Source organism: Paramisgurnus dabryanus, chromosome 4 (assembly GCF_030506205.2).
Source record: "Paramisgurnus dabryanus chromosome 4, PD_genome_1.1, whole genome shotgun sequence".
Lineage (NCBI taxonomy): Eukaryota > Metazoa > Chordata > Actinopteri > Cypriniformes > Cobitidae > Paramisgurnus > Paramisgurnus dabryanus.
The window spans coordinates 19,165,775-19,186,306 of NC_133340.1; the positions used below are offsets into that span (position 1 = coordinate 19,165,775).

Genomic DNA, 20,532 nt, shown 5'->3' on the forward strand with positions numbered 1-20,532 from the left:
GCTAATCATGTTAGCATCATGCTAGCTTCATGCTAATCATGCTAACATCATGCTAACTTCATGCTAATCATGTTAGCATCATGCTAACTTCATGCTAGCTTCATGCTAATCATGCTAGCATCATGCTAGCTTCATGCTAGTCATGCTAGCTTCATGCTAATCATGCTAGCATCATGCTAACGTCATGCTGAATCATGCTAATCATGCTATCATCATATTTCATCATGATAACTTTTTTAAATCATGCTAGCTTCACACTTAAACATGTCAACAGCCAGGTAAACTACTAAACTAAATTTCTTTTACATTTCTGTCAATCAGCTTTTTGCATTTTCATGCACTGGTAATTCCTTGGGAATTGCATATCTAGTTAGTGTTTGAATTCTGTAGTACCGTTAACTTTGTGCTTTCCATCATTTATCATAATATCTTCTTTTGTTTTTGTCACAAGGTGACAATCTTTTTGGGGCGGAACCAAAAGTTGGGCAAGTTTGGTTCCGCCCGGATGTTTCCGCCCAGACCGAGAAGAGGGAAACACCGGACATCCGGTAGCATCGCGAGGGCTGTAATCAGCGAAATCAAGCACAGCTGTGCGTTGTTAAGAGGAGCGCCGGGTGATTGGAAGAGAGAAGCACACAGAGGAGTATTTAAGAGCAGCTTAAATCACAGTTTGGTGTGTTTAGTGTGAGTTGAGGTGCGGAGCTGTGCTCGTCCGATACGCATTGGTGGTTATTATTTCTTGCTCTCTCTCTCTTTCGTAGTCTACAGTGGAAGTAATAAATGAAATAAGAAACCCTACGGGTGGAAGGAAGATCGGTCTAAGTGACACATTTAGAGGAACAAAGGAGGAAGGAAACGTATTGTGTTTTGCAACGTAAACAAAGGCAGACTGCTGTGAGTATCAACTCCTGTGTTAAAAGTAAAGTGGAAAACTAACCTGTGAATTTATTAAATACCTCCAGGAGGAGGAGGGCGGCCCTACCCCTGAACTAGCGTGGTAGGTGAGCCGTAGGAGCTTCCCATGTAAACAGCTACAGCAGCAGAACTAATATCCGTACTAACATCGCCCCCATCCAACCCAAGCGAAGTGGAGGACGACGGGCGTCTCTTTGTATACACCTGTAGTGTGGTGGGTGAGTCCTTGTATTTTGAATACCTTTCACGTTGAAGTGGTGCTGTGTATCTGCTGTGGGTTGCTGTGCAAGTGCTGTGTGTCTTGTCAGACGTTACCCCGCATCATCCATTTCATTGAGGAAGAGACGGAGAGGCTAACGGTCCCAGGAGAAATCATCTATCATACGCTGTGTGCGGTTTTTAAGTGTAAAGTGACGGCGTAGGCCTCTGGAAGCTGCCCCCGTCTGTATATCGGCAGGTTTTGGAGAACGGCGGTGAGGATTCGGAAGCTGGCAGCGTGTGTGAGTACAAATACGGGCCATTTGCATTGATACCTTACCTGTGTGTGTCCCCTTGTTGCAGAGTTATAGGCGAAGGTGTTCCGCCGCCCCGTGGTCTCTACAAAAGGGCGCCCCTGTCCGGTGTTCGATCGCCCTACGGGTAGCGAGGATAGGGCAGCGCTCGACCCGGTGTGACAGTTCGCCCCTCTGCCGACCAGCGAACTCGCCGAGAGGGTCTGCCCCCGGCGTCTTGTGGGAAATCATCGCCCTTTGGACTCCCTGTGTATGCCAGCCATCGCAAGTCAGCCCCCGCTCCATTGTCGATCCATCCCTGCCCTTTAGAACGCAGTATAGCGAGCTGTGGAAAAGCTGCACTTACCAAGAGCTGTAAACAGCGGAGAGGTGAGAAACAACCAAGTCAGAAATAACCGTGTCTGTGTCCCAGCTGTCGCCTGTGGAGAAAGAGAGAGAACGAGAGTAAACGTCAGGAGAACGAACTGTGGAAAAACTGCACTTACCAAGAGCTGTAAACAGCGGAGAGGTGAGAAACAACCAAGTCAGAAATAACTGTGTCTTTGTGTCCCAGCTGTCGCCTGTGGAGAAAGAGAGAGAAAGAGAGTAAACGTCAGGAGAACGAACTGTGGAAAAACTGCACTTACCAAGAGCTGTAAACAGCGGAGAGGTGAGAAACCACCAAGTCAGAAATAACCGTGTCTTTGTGTCCCAGCTGCTGCCTGTGGAGAAAAAGAGAACGAGAGTGAGCACCAAGAGAATGAGCTGTGCGAACAACCCGTACTTACCAAAAGCTGTACCCAGCGAAGAGCTGCTGCCAGTGGAGATAACGAGAGCCTGAAGAGGCCGTTATTTTAAGTTCCCTTTCCTCCCTCCCCTATTTATCATTTTAAGTATTTAATAAAGTGCATTTTAATTTTATGTTTACCTTGTGTGTCTGGTCATTGTAGGCTTTGGGAACCTCCTCGAGGTGGAAAAAGGGGCGTGACCTTATTAACATCTGGGTCCACCCCTACCGGTGACATTTTCACCAGAAAAAGAAACTCATACTGGTATAAAACAATGAAGGTGAGTAAAAGATGACCGATTTTAAATTTTTTTATGAATCCATGAACTGCATGTTGTGGCAATGCTGTGCAGTTGAAGCTGAAGGATTTTCTGGGTAGTTGCTAGGGTGTTGCTACTGTACATGGTTGATCCAAGACAAAAGAGCCAACGAGATATTTGTATTCAACAGTTTTTGTTCCTGTTTTATTACCAACCATATAGGTAAAATGTCTGCTCATTTATAAGCAAGTCTAACCAGAGATCTGGACATGGATTAAATTTTGTTACAAATTATAATTTTTCAGGCTGAACAGCAGAGGGAGACAAACACGAACATGTAATGCTCAGTAAATACAACCAAAAACAATCCACACCCTGTGGCTGCTGAGGGTTGGTGGACCGGTAAATGGTTATTTCCCATGTTAGTAAACATGCAAATAAACAGTCACACATACACATGATGTCTTGCAGACCTGCTACAACTCAAGAGACATAAATAACAATAAACACAATAAGCTTGTCTCTTTGAATCAGTCGAATCATGTTTGGTGACTGACAATGGCATAGTTGGATAAAATCTTCTTACTGAAGGTGACTGAAACATCACTGACAGAATCTTCATACTTGTGGAAACTGACAGCAGCGTACAGCAGATCATCAGTGGGAATTGTGGGTAATTGTGCATTAGAGTAAAGTGGACTGTGTAGATCAGAGGGGATTGTGGGCATCCCTACAGAAGAATATATACCAGCTTCTTCGCAGTCTAAATGCTGTCTGACGTCTTTAACATTCTCATAGTCACAGGCAGTATTAGACACCTGAAAACACAAAACGATTTACTGTCTTAATGAATCTGAAATCGCATGTTCATTCACAGTAGTGACCCTGGACCAAAAAAAAAAAAACAGCCACACGTGTCATTTTTTTTTTTTATTTAGACTTATACATCATCTGAAGCTGTATAAATAAGCTTTCCGTTGATGTATGTAAGTACATTATTTGTCTGAGACTATTTTGAGGTTGAAAAAAATCTAAATATTGACAAAATCGCCTTTAAAGTTGTCCTAAGGAAGTTCTTAGCAACACATATGACTATTGATAAATACATTTTTTATATGGTAGGAAATTTACAAAATATTTTTATGTAACATAATCTTTACTTTATATCCTAATGATTTTTTGACATAAAAATTTTCATTTTAATAATTGGATTTTTGCTACAAATATACCTGTGTGATTTATGACCTGTTTTGTGGTCCAGGGTCACATATGAAAACACATTAACTTGTTTCTATTTCTGCTGCAGGTGCAGAACTGTAAACAAACCTAAAACCACCATGACAAACATTGGTCATGTTTCAATATGCATTAGTGAACAGTTAAACAGGATGTTAATTTGCAAAAGGGCCCTTTTCTAGTAATGAGACAATTGTCCTTAAAGGTAAGTTTTTTAATATGTTTCATTATATTTGTGAGGACCTTTTTAAAAAACAATTATCAGAAGTATAGACAAACCTCTACACAAACACACTACTAACCTCTCCAATGGTCCTTTGTGTCCTGGAAAAGTTGTTTTCTATTTAGAAAAAAAAATCAAATTAAGCTTTTTTATTATACAGAAATAAGATAACATAAACCACAACACAGTCAGGCCCTTTTTAAGAAACCTGATATTTTCAAATTTTACTTGATTTTATATATGTTTATAAGTAGATACAATCCCATTTTCCATTTTTGACTTGATCGCTGTGCTTTAAAAAAACATATATTATGCAAAATCTACTTTTACTAAATGTTTGGACATAAATGTGTGTTGGCAGTATGTGAACACAACAACCCAACAATGAAAAAAATCCATATACTTTTTAATCCCATTTAAACCAAAACAGTCTCATTAGACATGCTGTTTTGATTCTCTTGTTAATGTGACGTCACACTGCTAAAGCCATGGCCACTGACTGACTGGTAAATTTTACCTAAAAGCTATGTAAAATGTGTTTGTGCACGTAGCACTAAAGCGACTGAAGATATTATTGTCTCAGACTGTATTCACAGGAATCAGATCTATTTTTAACTGAAAGGAAGTGAGGAGCTGTAGCTCATTTGCATTTAAAGGTATTGAAATGAAAGCGCTTTTTGCTATGGGAATTTTGGATATGTTAACAAATGATCTGTGGGGTATTATGAACTGAAACTTCACAGACACATTCTGGGCGCACCTGAGACTTATAATACATCTTGTAAAAATGGGCATAATATGTGCCCTTTAATAATGTCAAATCATATTTCTGTGAAATTACGTCATTTAAGTTTAATTTAAGTAGAAGGGGAAGTTGAAACTATAGGTCACACAAGGCCAGCAGACCGTTAAAGAGTTTGTGTTTCTGAGATTGTACATGTGCGTGTGTGTGTTTGAGAACATCACCTGGTGTCTTGATGTATCTTAATTTGTATAACAACAGGATCAATGCTCCTATCAGCAGTAAAGTCACACAGATACAAGCAAAGATTTTTCCAGAAACACCTGGAGAACAAAGAAACGTCCATGTTTAGAGTTTGCAGAGACATGGTGATGTCTGATATCAGCACGGTTAAAAGACAGGACACAACATCTTGGATAACTCAGACACAAAGCACTTACGGTACTGAAAACTACAGACATCTTAGGTACTATGAAATTACATACTTTAAATGAACCACACCGTATGATAGTCTGAGCCCTAATCTGTTGTGTTAAACTTCAAAAATCTTCAAACAATGCAAAATAATTTGCAACTGTGAATTTCCGACAGTCTATTTTTAGCTGTAGATTTTTCTCACTTCTGCTTTTCTAACCAGAAAAATGTGATGCCAACAACTTTCAAATTGTTCTGAGTTCATGGACTCTCGTTTCCCATAAAAGTTTCATTAACCAAGCATTGACAGGCCAACGTATCGACCCAAAATGTCACATCTCTAACTGTCAACATGTGTATTTGCTATAAAATTTGAAACTAAACAGGATAGCCTACCACAATAATGTATGAATGACTAGTACTTACTCTTTGTTACTTCTAGACGCACTTTAGTGATGATGTGAGATCCACACCAGTATATCCCAGAATCCTCTTCTCTCAGATGACTGATGTTTACGGTAAAGACTCCAGCAGATGTTTCATTATCTCTCATTGACTGTAATGAAACTCCATCATTTACACACATTGAGGGTTCTTGTGCTTTACAAAAGAGTTTCTGATATTCAGCATGATGTTTACACTGGATTGACATGTCGTCTCCTTCACGTTTATTTAAGATCATCTCTAAAAACATCAGTTTAAATTCAGCACAGAAGTTTCAGTCACATGTAATATTCATATTCAATGAAAATGTTGCTCACCCTCGTTCATGATAATAATCAGATGAGTGTAAAGATAAATCACATCTGTTTCTAATCTAACTGTACAGCAGTATTTCCCAGCATCCTCTGCTGTCAATCCAGTGATGTTCACAGTAAACACACTTGCTGTCATGTCATCATTCACAGTCAATCTGTTCATCTTCATCTCATCTCTCAAAGTCTCAATGAGAGGATTTCTATCTGTAGTGGAGCTCTTACACAGATACTTTGACTTTGATTTATAGATGGGATCATAAGGACAGAAGATCTGAGCAGATCCTCCTTCATCTCCAAACACTGGAGGCACTGCAAACACACAAACAGATACATGATCAAACTGTGACCATACATGTATATGATAAAACATATTGAGATTTTACTCACTGATCAGATTGAGTTGAACTTTAGTGGTCAGAGAGATGAAAGTTAAATCTCTCTCAGTGGTTTCTGCTCCACACCAGTAAACTCCAGCATCTCTCACTGTCACATTACTGATGGTCACAGTAAAAACACTTTTATGAGATAAATCATTCAGTTTAACTTTAGATGTGTTGATGTTTTGGCAGATGTGATTTTCATCCTCTTTACAGAAGAGTTTTGAGACTTGATGTTCCTCTGGGATCTGACAGCTAATATTGACTTCATCACCAAGATAAACATATTGATTCACCCACCAGTGTGTCAGCGCTGGAAACACAATCACACACACATTGAAATCTTGTTTATATTTATATAAATGAAATAAATGATGTCAAGTTCCTCACCCTGTTTAATGTCCATCTGTATTTCAGTGAAGCTCTCAGTATATTGAGATACTTTCACTCCACACCTGTATGTCCCAGCATCTCCAGCATTCAGATCTCTAAAATACACCATCAAGACTCCTGCTGTGGTGTCATCATATAGAGAAACATCTCCATTCTTCATCCATTGATCCTGAACTGATGGAGATCTCCTCTCAGAACATCCATCTGATTCTTTACACAGATATTTTGGGTTATTTTTGTATTGAGGGTGATGACACTTGAAGATGATTTGACCTGCTGAGTATCCGCTCACTCTGACCACACCCACTTTACCTGTCAATCACAAATATCACATCTGCATCTCATCACATCTGAATGAATCAAATATTACAGCAGTAAACACAGACTGTTTGAATTGACATGAGATGTTATTGAGAGTTTGTTTTACTCACTCATAATGTTGAGATGAACAGAAGTAATAATGGAGTAACTGTATGAGTCTCTGTAACGCTGAACTCCACATAAATAAACTCCTGCATCTTCTGATCTCACGTCAGTCATTCTCACATTCAAAACTTTAATTTTTTTATCATCATGAATGGTCAGTCTTTCCTTCTTAAGCTTTACATTTGTGGTGGAAAGCAACATATCAATGGTGTCATTTTCTTTTTTCAATAAGATCTTCTCATTGTACCATGGATCCTGTGAATGCTGACAGGTGAAGTTTGCAGTTTCTCCGGTATTCACCATCACTGTCTGTGACGCCCCAAAACATGAATCTGTCAAAGTTCCAGATTTAAGATTTTGTTACTCTGAGCAGGAAAAATTACATAAAATACAAATGACAAACAATAAAAAATTAATCTCATTGCACATTTGTTTTACTCACTCATAATGTTGAGATGAACAGCAGTAATAATGGAGTAACTGTAGGAGTCTCTGTAACGCTGAACTCCACATAAATAAACTCCTGCATCTTCTAATCTCACATCAGTAATTTTTATATTGAGGAGGTTTTTATCTCTCTCATCAGAAATACTAAATCTCTCTTTCTTTTTTTGTGTGTCAGTTCTGTAGATAAACCCGGTTGAGTCTTTTCCTTGTTTAAATAAGATCTTCTCATCAGTCTTATAATCCTGTGAATATTGACATTTGAAGTTTGCAGTTTCTCCGGTATTCACCATCACTGTCTGTGACGTCTCACAACATGAATCTGTGAAAGTTCAAGTTTTATGGTTTTGTAAATTCTGAACTAGGAAAACTATTAAAAATATGATATGAGATCAATGACAAATAGATTTAACTGAGTTTGTTTTACTCACTCATAATGTTGAGATGAACAGCAGTAAAAATGAAGTAACTGTAAGAGTCTCTGTAACGCTGAACTCCACATAAATAAACTCCTGCATCTTCTGATCTCACATCAGTTATTCTCACAGTGAAGATGTTTTTATCTCTGTCATCAGAAATACTGAATCTCTCCTTATTCCACCATGTGCTGTAGATCACTTCATCAATGGAGTCTTTTCCTTCTTTAAAAACTATCTTGTCTTGGTACTTATAATCCGGTGAATATTGACATCTGAAGTTTGCAGTTTCTCCAGTATTCACCATCACTGTCTGTGACGCCTCACAACATGAATCTGTCAATCACATATGAAGACATTTATTTCACAATCATCAGTAACGTGATCAGCAGAGACTTTGACGTGATCAGCAGAGACTTCACGAATGTTTAAAATAACTCACCTGCTCTCACAGTCAGGATCATATCAATAAACCATCTGTTATCAAACCCAATCCGGTATCTTCCAGAATCCTCTGTGTTCAGATCTTTGATGTAGATCCTCAGTTTTTTGTATTTGTTACAATACAGAGTGAATTTTTCTTCATCAATCCATTGTTTATGCTTCTCATTGTTTATTATCTGTTTCCATTGCTTTAGTTTATTTATGTCTTTACACCAAGATTTCTGTGAATCCACAAGAACACTTCCTCCAGAATATCCAATCACATTGAAGCATCTCACTGCACCTGTCAATCATATTCATACTGTCAGAAAGCTCATCTAGTCCTTTCATTTGTCTGTAGAGTTATATAAATGAGTCAGATGAAATAAGTGTATGATGACATTAGTAAGCAGATGACATGATGAGTGCTGCAGGACAGAAAGAGAAAAGTTGTTACCTGAGATGATGAAGAAAGTTAAGATGAGGAGGATCTTCATTGTGAGTTGAGGATGTTGATCTTCTTGATGTTGAATGTTCTCTGTGTGTCTCTACACATCTGACCGCTCTTCAGTTTCTTCCTCTTTATTCAGCTCTTATCACTGTCAATCATCTTTACTGGCCCCGCCCACTATCAGCAGTGACTGAACGCTGCATTCATCATCACAGTTAAACAGCTCCTCTAGTGGACAGCACTCTTACTGCACTAAACTCAACTCAATGCTGTTTATTCTCACATGTATTATAAATATAGAAGAGTTTTGTATTTTACAGTTCACCTCATATCAAAGATGAAACATGATGCCACAATGACACTGCTATACACACAATCAGAAGTTAAGGTGACCTGAAGTCTTTGACTTATTTAACTCAATAAACGATTGACTTTTTGTTCCCTTTTAACAATATTTAAAGCTTCATTATTGATACATCAGCTCATTCTGTGTTTATGAGGATCATCATAGTATAAAATACAGCTGTGTTCACCTGATACTGTCAGAGGTTTCTGTAATGACTCATAATAACCAGCAGGGGGAGACCAATACACACAGCTAATCTTTATTTGAATGTAAGTTTTCAGATTGTATTACTGATGATTTGAGCACATATGTAGATATTGAATATAAACCCTCAAACTGATCAGTAAACAGACCTGCTGGACAACTCATGAGTTCACACAACATATAAACTTTAAACAGACAACTTTATATAATGAAATAAAATAAATTATCAAATATTTATTACAGTATATGCTCACAGAAATGGCAAAAAACTTTGTTAGAGTCTCTTTCTGTGATGACTGTATGTGAATAAACAGGAAGCAAATGCAGGAATGAAATGAAACACAGTTTATTATGAAAAAGACACAGATGATACGGATGATCTGATGGGACAGACAAAGGCTGCGGTGACGGATCCTGGTGCTCGTGGGTGAAGTCAGGTGAACGGATGAAACCGGATACACAAACAGGCAAACCTCCACGCGAAGACGAGACCACAGGAACACACGAACACGAGAACACAAGCGAGACATGTAGCGTAATCATCTGGCAGTGAGAAGAGAGAATGAGTGAGTATATATGCCGTCTCCGTAACTATCACCAGCTGGAGCAAAGCAATCACGCGCACCTGCATTCACTCAGATCATTAGTGATCAGACACACACACGCATACTCCAGTCATACGACAACACAACACAGAAAGTCACGATGGACTTATCCTACCGTGACAGTACCCCCTCCCCCACGGGCGTCACCTGACGTCCCCGGGCTCCTAGTCCTGTGATGGAATTCATCAATAAGGGAGTGATCCAATATGTCCCGAGCAGGAACCCAACTTCTCTCCTCCGGACCGTAACCTTCCCAATCCACCAAATACTGAAATCCGCGTCCCCTCCGTCTAGAGTCCAGAATACGATTAATCGAATAAGTTGGTTCCCCATCTACGATACGAGGCGGGGGGGGAACCGGGACTGGCGGATTAAGACGAGATTTAAACACGGGTTTGATTTTGGAAATATGGAAAACCGGATGAATTCGTCTGTACACAGGAGGGAGATTAAGGCGGACTGTTACTGGGTTAATGATCTTAGCAACAGAAAACGGGCCGATAAATTTGGGAGTCAACTTATTCGAGACGGAACGCATCGGAATGTTCTGAGTAGAAAGCCACACTTTTTGACCCACGACGTAAACGGGAGGCTTCGACCGGTGGCGATCGGCCTTAGCCTTGGTGCGTTGTCTCACTTGGAGTATGACCTCACGTGCCCTACACCAAGTGCGACGGCACCTCTGGACAAAAGCGTGCGCGGAGGGGACCGCGACCTCGGACTCCAGACTGGGAAATAATGGTGGTTGGTACCCTAAACTACACTTAAACGGAGATAGGCCCGTAGCTGACACTGGTAATGAATTGTGCGTGTACTCCACCATAGAGAGTTGTTGGCTCCAGGAGGAAGGATTCTTGGAGGCCAAACATCGCAACACTCTTTCCACATCCTGATTGGCTCGTTCGGTTTGACCATTGGTCTGAGGATGAAACCCCGAAGACAGACTAACCGTAGCCCCTAGCAATCTGCAGAACTCTCGCCAAAATTTAGATATAAATTGAGGACCCCTATCGGAGACCACGTCTGTCGGGAGGCCATGTAACCGGAATACGTGATCAACGATAGTAACCGCTGTCTCCTTGGCTGAAGGTAATTTGGGCAAGGGAATAAAATGAGCCGCCTTCGAGAATCGGTCCACTACGGTTAAAATCACCGTATTACCCTGGGAGGGTGGGAGGGCGGTAATGAAATCGAGCGAAATATGGGACCAGGGTCTCGAAGGGACTGGCAGCGGTCTAAGTAATCCGTCAGGAGGACGATTAGACGCCTTACCGACAGCGCAAACCGAACAAGCCAATACAAAATCGTGTGTGTCACGAGCCATCCCTGGCCACCAAAATCTTTGTTTAACCAAAAACTTGGTTCGACTGACCCCTGGATGGCAAGCTATACTGGAATTATGGCTCCATTTAAGTACCTCTGATCTCAGTCCCTCTGGCACAAATAACCGGTTCGGTGGGCAACGGGCCGGGGGCGTTACCCCTTCTAAGGCTTTAGTTACCTTCGATTCGATCTCCCATGAGAGCGCGGAGATGAATAGAGTCTCCGGTAAAATCGGCTCGGGAGAGGAAATACGATCGGGACGCTCAAAAATGCGGGACAAAGCATCAGGTTTGGTGTTTTTAGAACCTGGACGGTAGGACAATGTAAACTCGAAACGACCGAAAAATAAAGCCCACCGAGCCTGCCTAGAGTTCAAACGTTTAGCAGATTTGATGTATTCGAGATTCTTGTGATCAGTGTAAACTATAAAGGGCACACCCGACCCCTCAAGCCAATGACGCCATTCTTCCAGTGCTAGTTTAACAGCCAACAACTCCAGATTACCAATGTCATAATTACGTTCAGCAGGCGATAAGCGATGAGAGTAAAACGCGCAGGGATGCACCTTTCCGTCTGAGGATGTGCGTTGGGACAACACGGCTCCTACCCCCACATCTGACGCATCGACCTCCACTATGAACTGGCGTTTACGGTCAGGGGCCACAAGAATCGGGGCTGAAACGAAGCAGCCTTTCAGTTTAGTGAATGCAGTCTGGGCTGCATCCGACCACCTGAACGCCGTGCTAGGGGAGGTCAAGGCGGTCAGAGGTGCGGCTAGTTGGCTGAAATTGCGAATAAAACGCCGGTAAAAATTGGCGAACCCCAGAAATCTCTGCAGGGCCTTGCGAGACTCTGGGGATGGCCAATCCACCACAGCCTTAACTTTCTCCGGATCCATACAGACACCCTCAGTCGAAATGATGTGCCCTAGGAAGGAAACAGACTGTGCATGAAATTCGCATTTCTCCGCCTTGACAAAAAGCCCATTCTCTAGCAACCTAAGAAGCACTCGTCGTACGTGTTGCACATGTTCCTGGAGAGACGTAGAAAAAATCAGTATGTCATCCAGGTAGACATACAGAAACTGATCGACCATGTCTCGCAACACGTCATTAACGAGTGCTTGGAAAACCGCTGGCGAGTTAGATAATCCGAAAGGCATCACGCAGTACTCAAAATGGCCACGAGGGGTGTTAAAAGCAGTTTTCCATTCATCCCCCTCCCTTATGCGGACCAAATTATAAGCATTACGTAAATCCAGTTTTGTGAAGATGGATGCTCCTTGCAACCTCTCGAAGGCCGAAGACATTAACGGCAAAGGATAAGTATTCTTTACCGTAATGTTATTCAACCCTCGGTAATCAATACAAGGACGCAAGGACCCATCCTTCTTACCAACAAAAAAGAACCCCGCCCCTGCTGGAGATGAAGAAGGGCGGATGAACCCGGTTGCCAGAGAATCAGAAATATATTTCTCCATGGCCTCCATCTCAGGAACAGAAAGAGAGTAAAGTTTGCCTTTAGGCGGAGACGTACCTGGCAGTAAATCTATGGCACAGTCATAGGGACGGTGTGGAGGTAGAGAAGCGGCCCGGGACTTACTGAACACTCCCTTCAGGTCATGGTACTCAGCGGGCACGTTAGTTAAGTCCACCGTCTCCTCCTGAAACACAGACGCAGAGACAGGTATACAAGCAGAGACAAGACAAGACTTATGACAAGCTTCACTCCAACCGGTGATAGTTCCTAATCTCCAGTTGACAGAAGGGTTGTGTTTCAGCAGCCAAGGATGTCCAAGTACAATGGGAGCCAGAGGGGAAATAGTGACATAGAACTGCAAAGTCTCAGAATGGTTGCCAGAAATACAGATGTTGACCGGGTCCGTGATGTGAGTGATGACAGATAATTCACTACCATTTAGTGCGAAGGGTGAAATGGGTTTGGAGAGAACTGTCAACGGAACCTGGAGCTTACATGCAAAGTGGTGATCGATTAAATTCCCCTCGGCTCCCGAGTCCAGTAGTGCATCACAGGTGAGATGTACGTTGCGCCACCGCAGCTTCGCCGGGAGGAGGGTAGATGTTAATGGGGTCTTTGCTGAAGAGATTCCGCCCGAAAGTAACCCCAGCACTACTCCCGAGCGTTGCCTTTTACCGGACACCGATGGAGGAGGTGTCCGGCCTCTCCGCAATATAGGCAAAGCCCCAGTGCTCGACGGCGAATCCTCTCCTCCCGGGAAAGCCGAGCTCGACCCACCTGCATGGGCTCCGGATCGGACATGGAGGGACCGGCCGCACTCTCTCTCAATGGCGGTCTTCTTTCCAGAACCGCGTGAACAACCCCTTCGTCGTCGTAAGCTGGAATACTCCGCAGTCGAATATCCGCACGGATAGCCGCATCGATAAGACCATTGAGAGAGGCAGGAATCTCCCCGTGCTGAAGTTCACGCTGGATGCGGCCGGTTAACCCATGCAGGAAAATGTCCCACTGCGCCTCTTCGTTCCAATGCGTATCCGCTGCTAGCGTACGAAAGTCAATGGCAAAATCAGAGACGGTCCGTGTACCCTGACGCAGATCGGCCAATTTCCTGGCCGCATCTCTTCCAACTGCTGATCGATCAAAGACCTTCCTCATCATCGCTGACAGCGCCTCGAAGCTCTGGGTACACGGATCGCCGTTCTCCCACACCGCTGTTCCCCAACGCGCTGCCTTTCCCGTCAGGAGGGACAACACAAATCCTACTTTACTTTCTTCCGTGTTGTAGGTCTGGGGCTGAAGAAAGAAATGGAGAGAGCATTGAGATAGAAATGGTCTACAACATTCTGGATCACCTGCGTATTTCTCTGGCGTAGATAGTTTAGGTTCCTGACGGGACGCGCTCGCGGGTGGTGTAGGAGGAACAGACGGTGCGGGTGGCGCAGTGGGTAGCGTCAGCTGTTGGATCGCCTGGGTGAGCTCGGACACTTTGTCTGTCATGTCCTTCATTCCCCGGCTCAGTTCCTCAATCCGGCTGTCCTGGGTGGTGAATCGATGTATAGCAGCGGAGATGAACTCTTCAAACCGAGCCGGGGATCCTTTACCTGCTGCTTCCATTATGGGCCAGATGATTCTGTGATGACTGTATGTGAATAAACAGGAAGCAAATGCAGGAATGAAATGAAACACAGTTTATTATGAAAAAGACACAGATGATACGGATGATCTGATGGGACAGACAAAGGCTGCGGTGACGGATCCTGGTGCTCGTGGGTGAAGTCAGGTGAACGGATGAAACCGGATACACAAACAGGCAAACCTCCACGCGAAGACGAGACCACAGGAACACACGAACACGAGAACACAAGCGAGACATGTAGCGTAATCATCTGGCAGTGAGAAGAGAGAATGAGTGAGTATATATGCCGTCTCCGTAACTATCACCAGCTGGAGCAAAGCAATCACGCGCACCTGCATTCACTCAGATCATTAGTGATCAGACACACACACGCATACTCCAGTCATACGACAACACAACACAGAAAGTCACGATGGACTTATTCTACCGTGACACTTTCTCTTTCTGAGCATCATCTTGTTGTTTTAATCCACCATATATTCATCAGCAGCATTATTGTTTTACTCAGCAGTAGGACACACACAGAAATCATAATGATATTATCAGATCTGAAAATAAAACAATAGCATGAACAAAATTAAAAACTGAATTATATCCAGAGATGAAAGTTTCAGTTTGTGCCTCATTTATGATTGATTCTGTTTTCATCTGACAATAAGTTCAGTATTATGGACAGTTATCCTCTGAACACATGATTTGATTTTAGACTTGTGTTCTCTTCTCTTTCTTACAACCTTTGTCTCTTCATTCAGTCCTGTGGTCAAATGTGGTTTCCTGATTAACTCACAGTAAAACTAAACTCACACCTCTTCTGCAGTTTAGAGCTGGTGTGAAAAAGCCCCACTCCTACAAACACTTCAAGCCTAAAACTATAAAACCTTAAACTATTCTACCTTTTATATTGCTATTAAAATTCTCGAAATCATCAAGAAATTTTTAGTAAGGATTGTTTTGTTATTATCAGCAAATTTTGATTAGTAAAAATCTACCCACTCTCCAAGCCACTTCTGTTTTCTGTTATTATAAATGTAAAAAAGCTCAACATGGCCGCTCTAGAAACAGACGTCCTGCCTACTACTGAAAAGAAACCAATCATCAGTTGCAATTTTCTGTGGGTGGGGATCTGTATTGAGTGTTGTGAGGGACAGCCTTATATTACAAGATGTATTCATTAAGATAGGACACCACTGAAGGCCTAGGTGTGAAATGAACGTACCGCTACTGGATTCAGGCCCAACCATAGCACAGAGAAAGTACTGCTTAGAGTTACAAATGATATCCTTTTAACATCCGATCGTGGTCAAATCTCAATTCTTATATTATTAGACCTTGGTGTAGCCTTTGACACAATAGATCACACAATCTTACTCTACAGACTAGAAAACTATGTTGGCATCAGTGGTCAGGCGCTAGCCTGGTTTAGATCGTATCCTCACTTTGTTCATGTAAATGAGGAAGTCATATCACTCCCCAGTTAAATATGGTGTACCGCAGGGATCAGTTTTAGGTCCTATCCTGTTCTTGTTATACAGTATATTTTACCTCTAGGAGACATTATCAGGAAACAAAACATAAGTTTTCACTGCTATGTCAGATTACACTGTGGTGCCGTCTTCCACAGTCAAGAACCAAGGTGTGATGTTTGACAGCAATCTATCTTTTGATAGTCATTTCTCCAAAGTCTGCCGCATAGCGTTCTTACGTCTTAGAAATATATAAAAAATACACCATATGCTGTCTGCATCAGATACAGAGAAGCCTATCAATGCTTTTATTATAACTCGTTTCTCGGGGGGTGTCAGGCAAATCAGGTAAACAGGCTTCAGCTGGTTCAAAACGCCACTGAGAGTGCTTACTTGATCTAAGAAGTATGACCACATAAGCCCAATTTGGCCTCTTTACACTGGTTACCAAATATCGCATTTTAAAATATTGCTAATCACCTATAAAGCCTTAAATGGCTTAGCACCTTGTATCTAGAGAATTACAATCAGAATACAATCCATCACGTACACTACAGTCACAAAATTATGGTCACTTAACTATTCCTAGAATATTAAAAGTGTCTGAAGGTGGTAGATTATTTTCCTACTTGGCCTCTAAGCTCTGGAATGATTTACCAAAAACCGTTCGAGAATCTGACACAGTCGATCAATTCTAAACTAAAGAAATTTCTCTTTAACAAAGCATTTTTCTAGTAAATGTACTTATTCCGCAATAGTTAGTGTGTCCTGAGCAAAGAATTCACATAACTCGCCTGGGTAATATAATTATGTCGCAATAGTTAGCCTGTCTGGAACCGAGCAGATATTAAACCACAATACTGTATAACAATTGCTTTACATGCGAACGGCCCCTACACTAATAGGATTTTGTTTCTCCCTCCCCCTGTCTTGTCCTTGGTCCCGAGGACAATAGGACAAACAGACCCAGTTCCTGTTGACGTGAAGGTCATCACACCACTGATCTTCTGGCCTTCCTTCAACGTGATGCCCAGCTGATGTCTCACCAACGACCATTGTCTGCCCATATTTAATCTACTTATCCATGTGTATCATTATTTTTTTGAAGCGCACAATGCGAAGTTCGTCACAACATGTATGTAGCTTTTCATGTGTGTGGTTCTTCATTTCAAAATATGTGTTCTGCTCTTTGAGAGATCGTGTGTGCATCACGTGTCATGCCAAAATAAGTGCCTGCTGCCTTGAACTTGAAAAGAGACGCTCGCGTTTGCCAAATACACGCATAATCTCATGCGTAATCAGAGTTTACTGTTAAGGGAGTGTCTTGCGTGTATTTAGGGAATGTGCGCGTCTCTTTTATCATAAACGGTTTTGATGTATGTGCAGCAGGCACTTATTTTGACAAAACACGTGATGCACACAGGATCTCTACACACGCAGGACACATATTTTGGAAAAGGGAACCACACGTGACAATCCGAAAACGTATTCTGAATTAGCGCATCCTCGGAAGAGCAGTCACAAGCCGCCACTGATGTGTATATATATAATTTTATAAAATAGCATTTAATATATAGTATATCCTCTATAGAATCAGCTATGTCTGGCTTTCTCTCAAGGTTTTTCCCTCCTACTGTAGGATTTTTTCCCTGCTGACTAAACTTAACTTCTATACGTTACATTATTACTACGCTCGCTAGTACAGTTTAATCTGTGCCACTGTATTCTGTTGCTTATGTTGTCCATCAATTTTTCTGTGTTTTCTCCTGCATCTATCAATGTAAAGCTGCTTTGAAACAATTAACAATTGTGAAAAGCACTATATAAATAACATTCAATTTCAATTTAATTCCTGTCAGTAGGGATGGAAAAATACTATCATAACCTAATTAATGATATATTGTTGACCTTTGATGCAAGATAAATAAATTCTCTCACCTCCTGTGACGTTTAACTGCACTTTAGTGATGATGTGAGATCCACACCAGTATATCCCAGAATCCTCTTCTCTCAGATGACTGATGTTTACAGTAAAGACTCCAGCAGATGTTTCATCATCTCTCCTTGACTGGAATGAAACTCCATCATTTACACACATTGAGGGTTCATGTGCTTTACAGAAGAGTTTCTGATATTCAGCATGATGTTTACACTGGATTGACATGTTGTCTCCTTCACGTTTATTCAAGATCACCTCTGAATTCAGAACAAATTCAGAACAAATACAAATTTAAGAGGACAGTAACTCAGGAATTGCTGCAAATGATCTAGTGCCAGCTGGAAATTGTCATGTTTTTTCAAATAGTAATTTTTTTCCTGAATGTAAGTGCAATGTTTGAATTATCTTGATTGTAATTTGTGTTGGTATTGCTTTGTGTAATTTTATGTTGTGAATAATTTTAAAGAGGACCCCAGGAAGATTAGCTGCCATTAAATGGGCTGCTAATGGGGTACCTAATAAAACAATAAAACCTCTAAAAAACATCATCATTTTTAATATCAGCACAGAAGGTTCAGTCACATGTTATATTCATATTCAGTGGAAATGTTGCTCACCCTCGTTCATGATAATAATCAGATGAGTATAAAGATAAATCACATCTGTTTCTAATCTCACTGTACAGCAGTATTTCCCAGCATCCTCTGCTGTCAATCCAGTGATGTTTACAGTAAACACATTTGCTGTCATGTCATCATTCACAGTCAATCTGTTCATCTTCATCTCATCTCTCAAAGTCTCATTTAGAGGATTTCTATCTGTAGTGGAGCTCTTACACAGATACTTTGACTTTGATTTATAGATGGGATCATAAGGACAGATGATCTGAGCAGATCCTCCTTCATCTCCAAACACTGGAGGCACTGCAAACACACAAACAGATACAAGATCAAACTGTGACCGTACCTGTATATGATAAAACATATTGAGATTTTACTCACTGATCAGATTGAGTTGAACTTTAGTGGTCAGAGAGATGAAAGTTAAATCTCTCTCAGTGGTTTCTGCTCCACACCAGTAAACTCCAGCATCTCTCACTGTCACATTACTGATGGTCACAGTAAAAACACTTTTATGAGATAAATCATTCAATTTAACTTTAGATGTGTTGATGTTTTGGCAGATGTGATTTTCATCCTCTTTACAGAAGAGTTTTGAGACTTGATGTTCCTCTGGGATCTGACAGCTAATATTGACTTCATCACCAACATAAACAGATTTATTCAACCACAAATGTTCCAGTGCTTTACCTGCCGCATAAACCATAAGACCATTATACAGATGTTTAAATATATTGAATATTAAATATTTAAACTAATGTGAGAATTTTTCAGACTGTGTGAATTGACATGACATGTTATTGAGAGTTTCTTTTACTCACTCATTATGTTGAGATGAACAGCAGTAAAAATGAAGTAACTGTAGGAGTCTCTGTAACGCTGAACTCCACATAAATAAACTCCTGCATCTTCTGATCTCACATCAGTAATTTTTATATTGAGGAGGTTTTTATCTCTGTCATCAGAAATACTGAATCTCTCTTTCTTCTGCCATGTGTTGTAGATAATATCGGTTAAGTCTTTTCGTTTTTTAAATATGAACTTCTCATCAGTTTTATAATCCTGTGAGTATTGACATCTGAAGTTTGCAGTTTCTCCAGTATTCACCATCACTGTCTGTGAAGCCCCACAACATGAATCTGTCAATCACATATGAAGATATTTATTTCACAATCATCAGTAGTTTTGACATGATCAGCAGATACTTCACTGATGTTTAAGATAATTCACCTTCTCTCACAGTCAGAATCATATCAGTGTACCATTGGTCATCAACACCAATCCGGTATCTTCCAGAATCCTCTGTGTTCAGGTCTTTGATGTAGATCATCAGGTTTTCAAATGTGTTACAATACAGAGTGAATCTTCTTTCATTAATCCACCGATCGTGTTTCTTATAGTTTATTATGTTTCTGTGTGGGTTTAGTTTAGTCATATATTTAAAACAGTCGCTACACCAAGGTTTCTGTGAATCCACTAGAACACTTCCTCCAGAATATCCAATCACATCAAAGCAACTCACTGCACCTGTCAATCAGATTCATACTGTGAGAAAGCTCATCTTGTTCTTTCATTTGTCTGTACAGTTATATAAATGAGTCAGACTAAATAAGTGTATGATGACATTAGTAAGCGGATGACATGATGAGTGCTGCAGGACAGAAAGAGAAAAGTTGTGACCTGTGATGATGAAGAAAGTGAAGATGAGGAGGATCTTCATTGTGAGTTGAGGATGTTGATCTTCTTGATGCTGAATGTTCTCTGTGTGTCTCTACACATCCGACCGCTCTTCAGTTTCGTCCTCTTTATTCAGCTCTCATCAGTGTCAATCATCTTTACTGGCCCCGCCCACTATCAGCAGTGACTGAACGCTGCATTCATCATCACAGTCAAACAGCGCCTCTAGTGGACAGCACTCTTACTGCACTACACTCAACTCAATGCTGTTTATTCTCACATGTATTGTAAATATAGAAGAGTTCACCTCATGTCAAAGATGAAACATGAAGCCACAATGACACTGCTATACACACAATCAGAAGTTAGGATGACATGAAGTCTTTGACTTATTTAACTCAATAAACGATTGACTTTTTGTTCCCTTTTAACAATATTTAAAGGGGTCATAGCGTGAAAATCAGACTTTTTCCATGTTTAAGTG

At 41.1% G+C, this 20,532-nt stretch overlaps 2 protein-coding genes across 2 annotated transcripts; both read right to left on the reverse strand.

Annotated features, from left to right (window-relative positions):
* Positions 1-2,629: 2,629 nt before the first annotated feature.
* Positions 2,630-8,822, reverse strand: LOC135760501 (uncharacterized). Its single transcript, XM_065274504.2, has 12 exons — positions 8,763-8,822; positions 8,325-8,609; positions 7,898-8,218; positions 7,465-7,788; positions 7,028-7,354; positions 6,594-6,908; positions 6,214-6,516; positions 5,830-6,135; positions 5,495-5,752; positions 4,879-4,977; positions 3,992-4,029; positions 2,630-3,271 (listed from the first exon to the last, which is right to left on the reverse strand). Exons 1-12 carry the CDS (start codon positions 8,800-8,802, stop codon positions 2,993-2,995), a joined length of 2,895 nt encoding a protein of 964 aa, XP_065130576.1. The 5' UTR covers positions 8,803-8,822; the 3' UTR covers positions 2,630-2,992.
* A 6,849-nt stretch (positions 8,823-15,671) lies between these two features.
* LOC135752442 (polymeric immunoglobulin receptor-like) lies at positions 15,672-20,164 on the reverse strand. Its single transcript, XM_073814575.1, has 7 exons — positions 20,052-20,164; positions 19,602-19,898; positions 19,193-19,510; positions 18,753-19,061; positions 18,369-18,674; positions 17,751-18,008; positions 15,672-15,688 (listed from the first exon to the last, which is right to left on the reverse strand). Exons 1-7 carry the CDS (start codon positions 20,089-20,091, stop codon positions 15,672-15,674), a joined length of 1,545 nt encoding a protein of 514 aa, XP_073670676.1. The 5' UTR covers positions 20,092-20,164.
* Between the last annotated feature and the right edge of the window lie 368 nt (positions 20,165-20,532).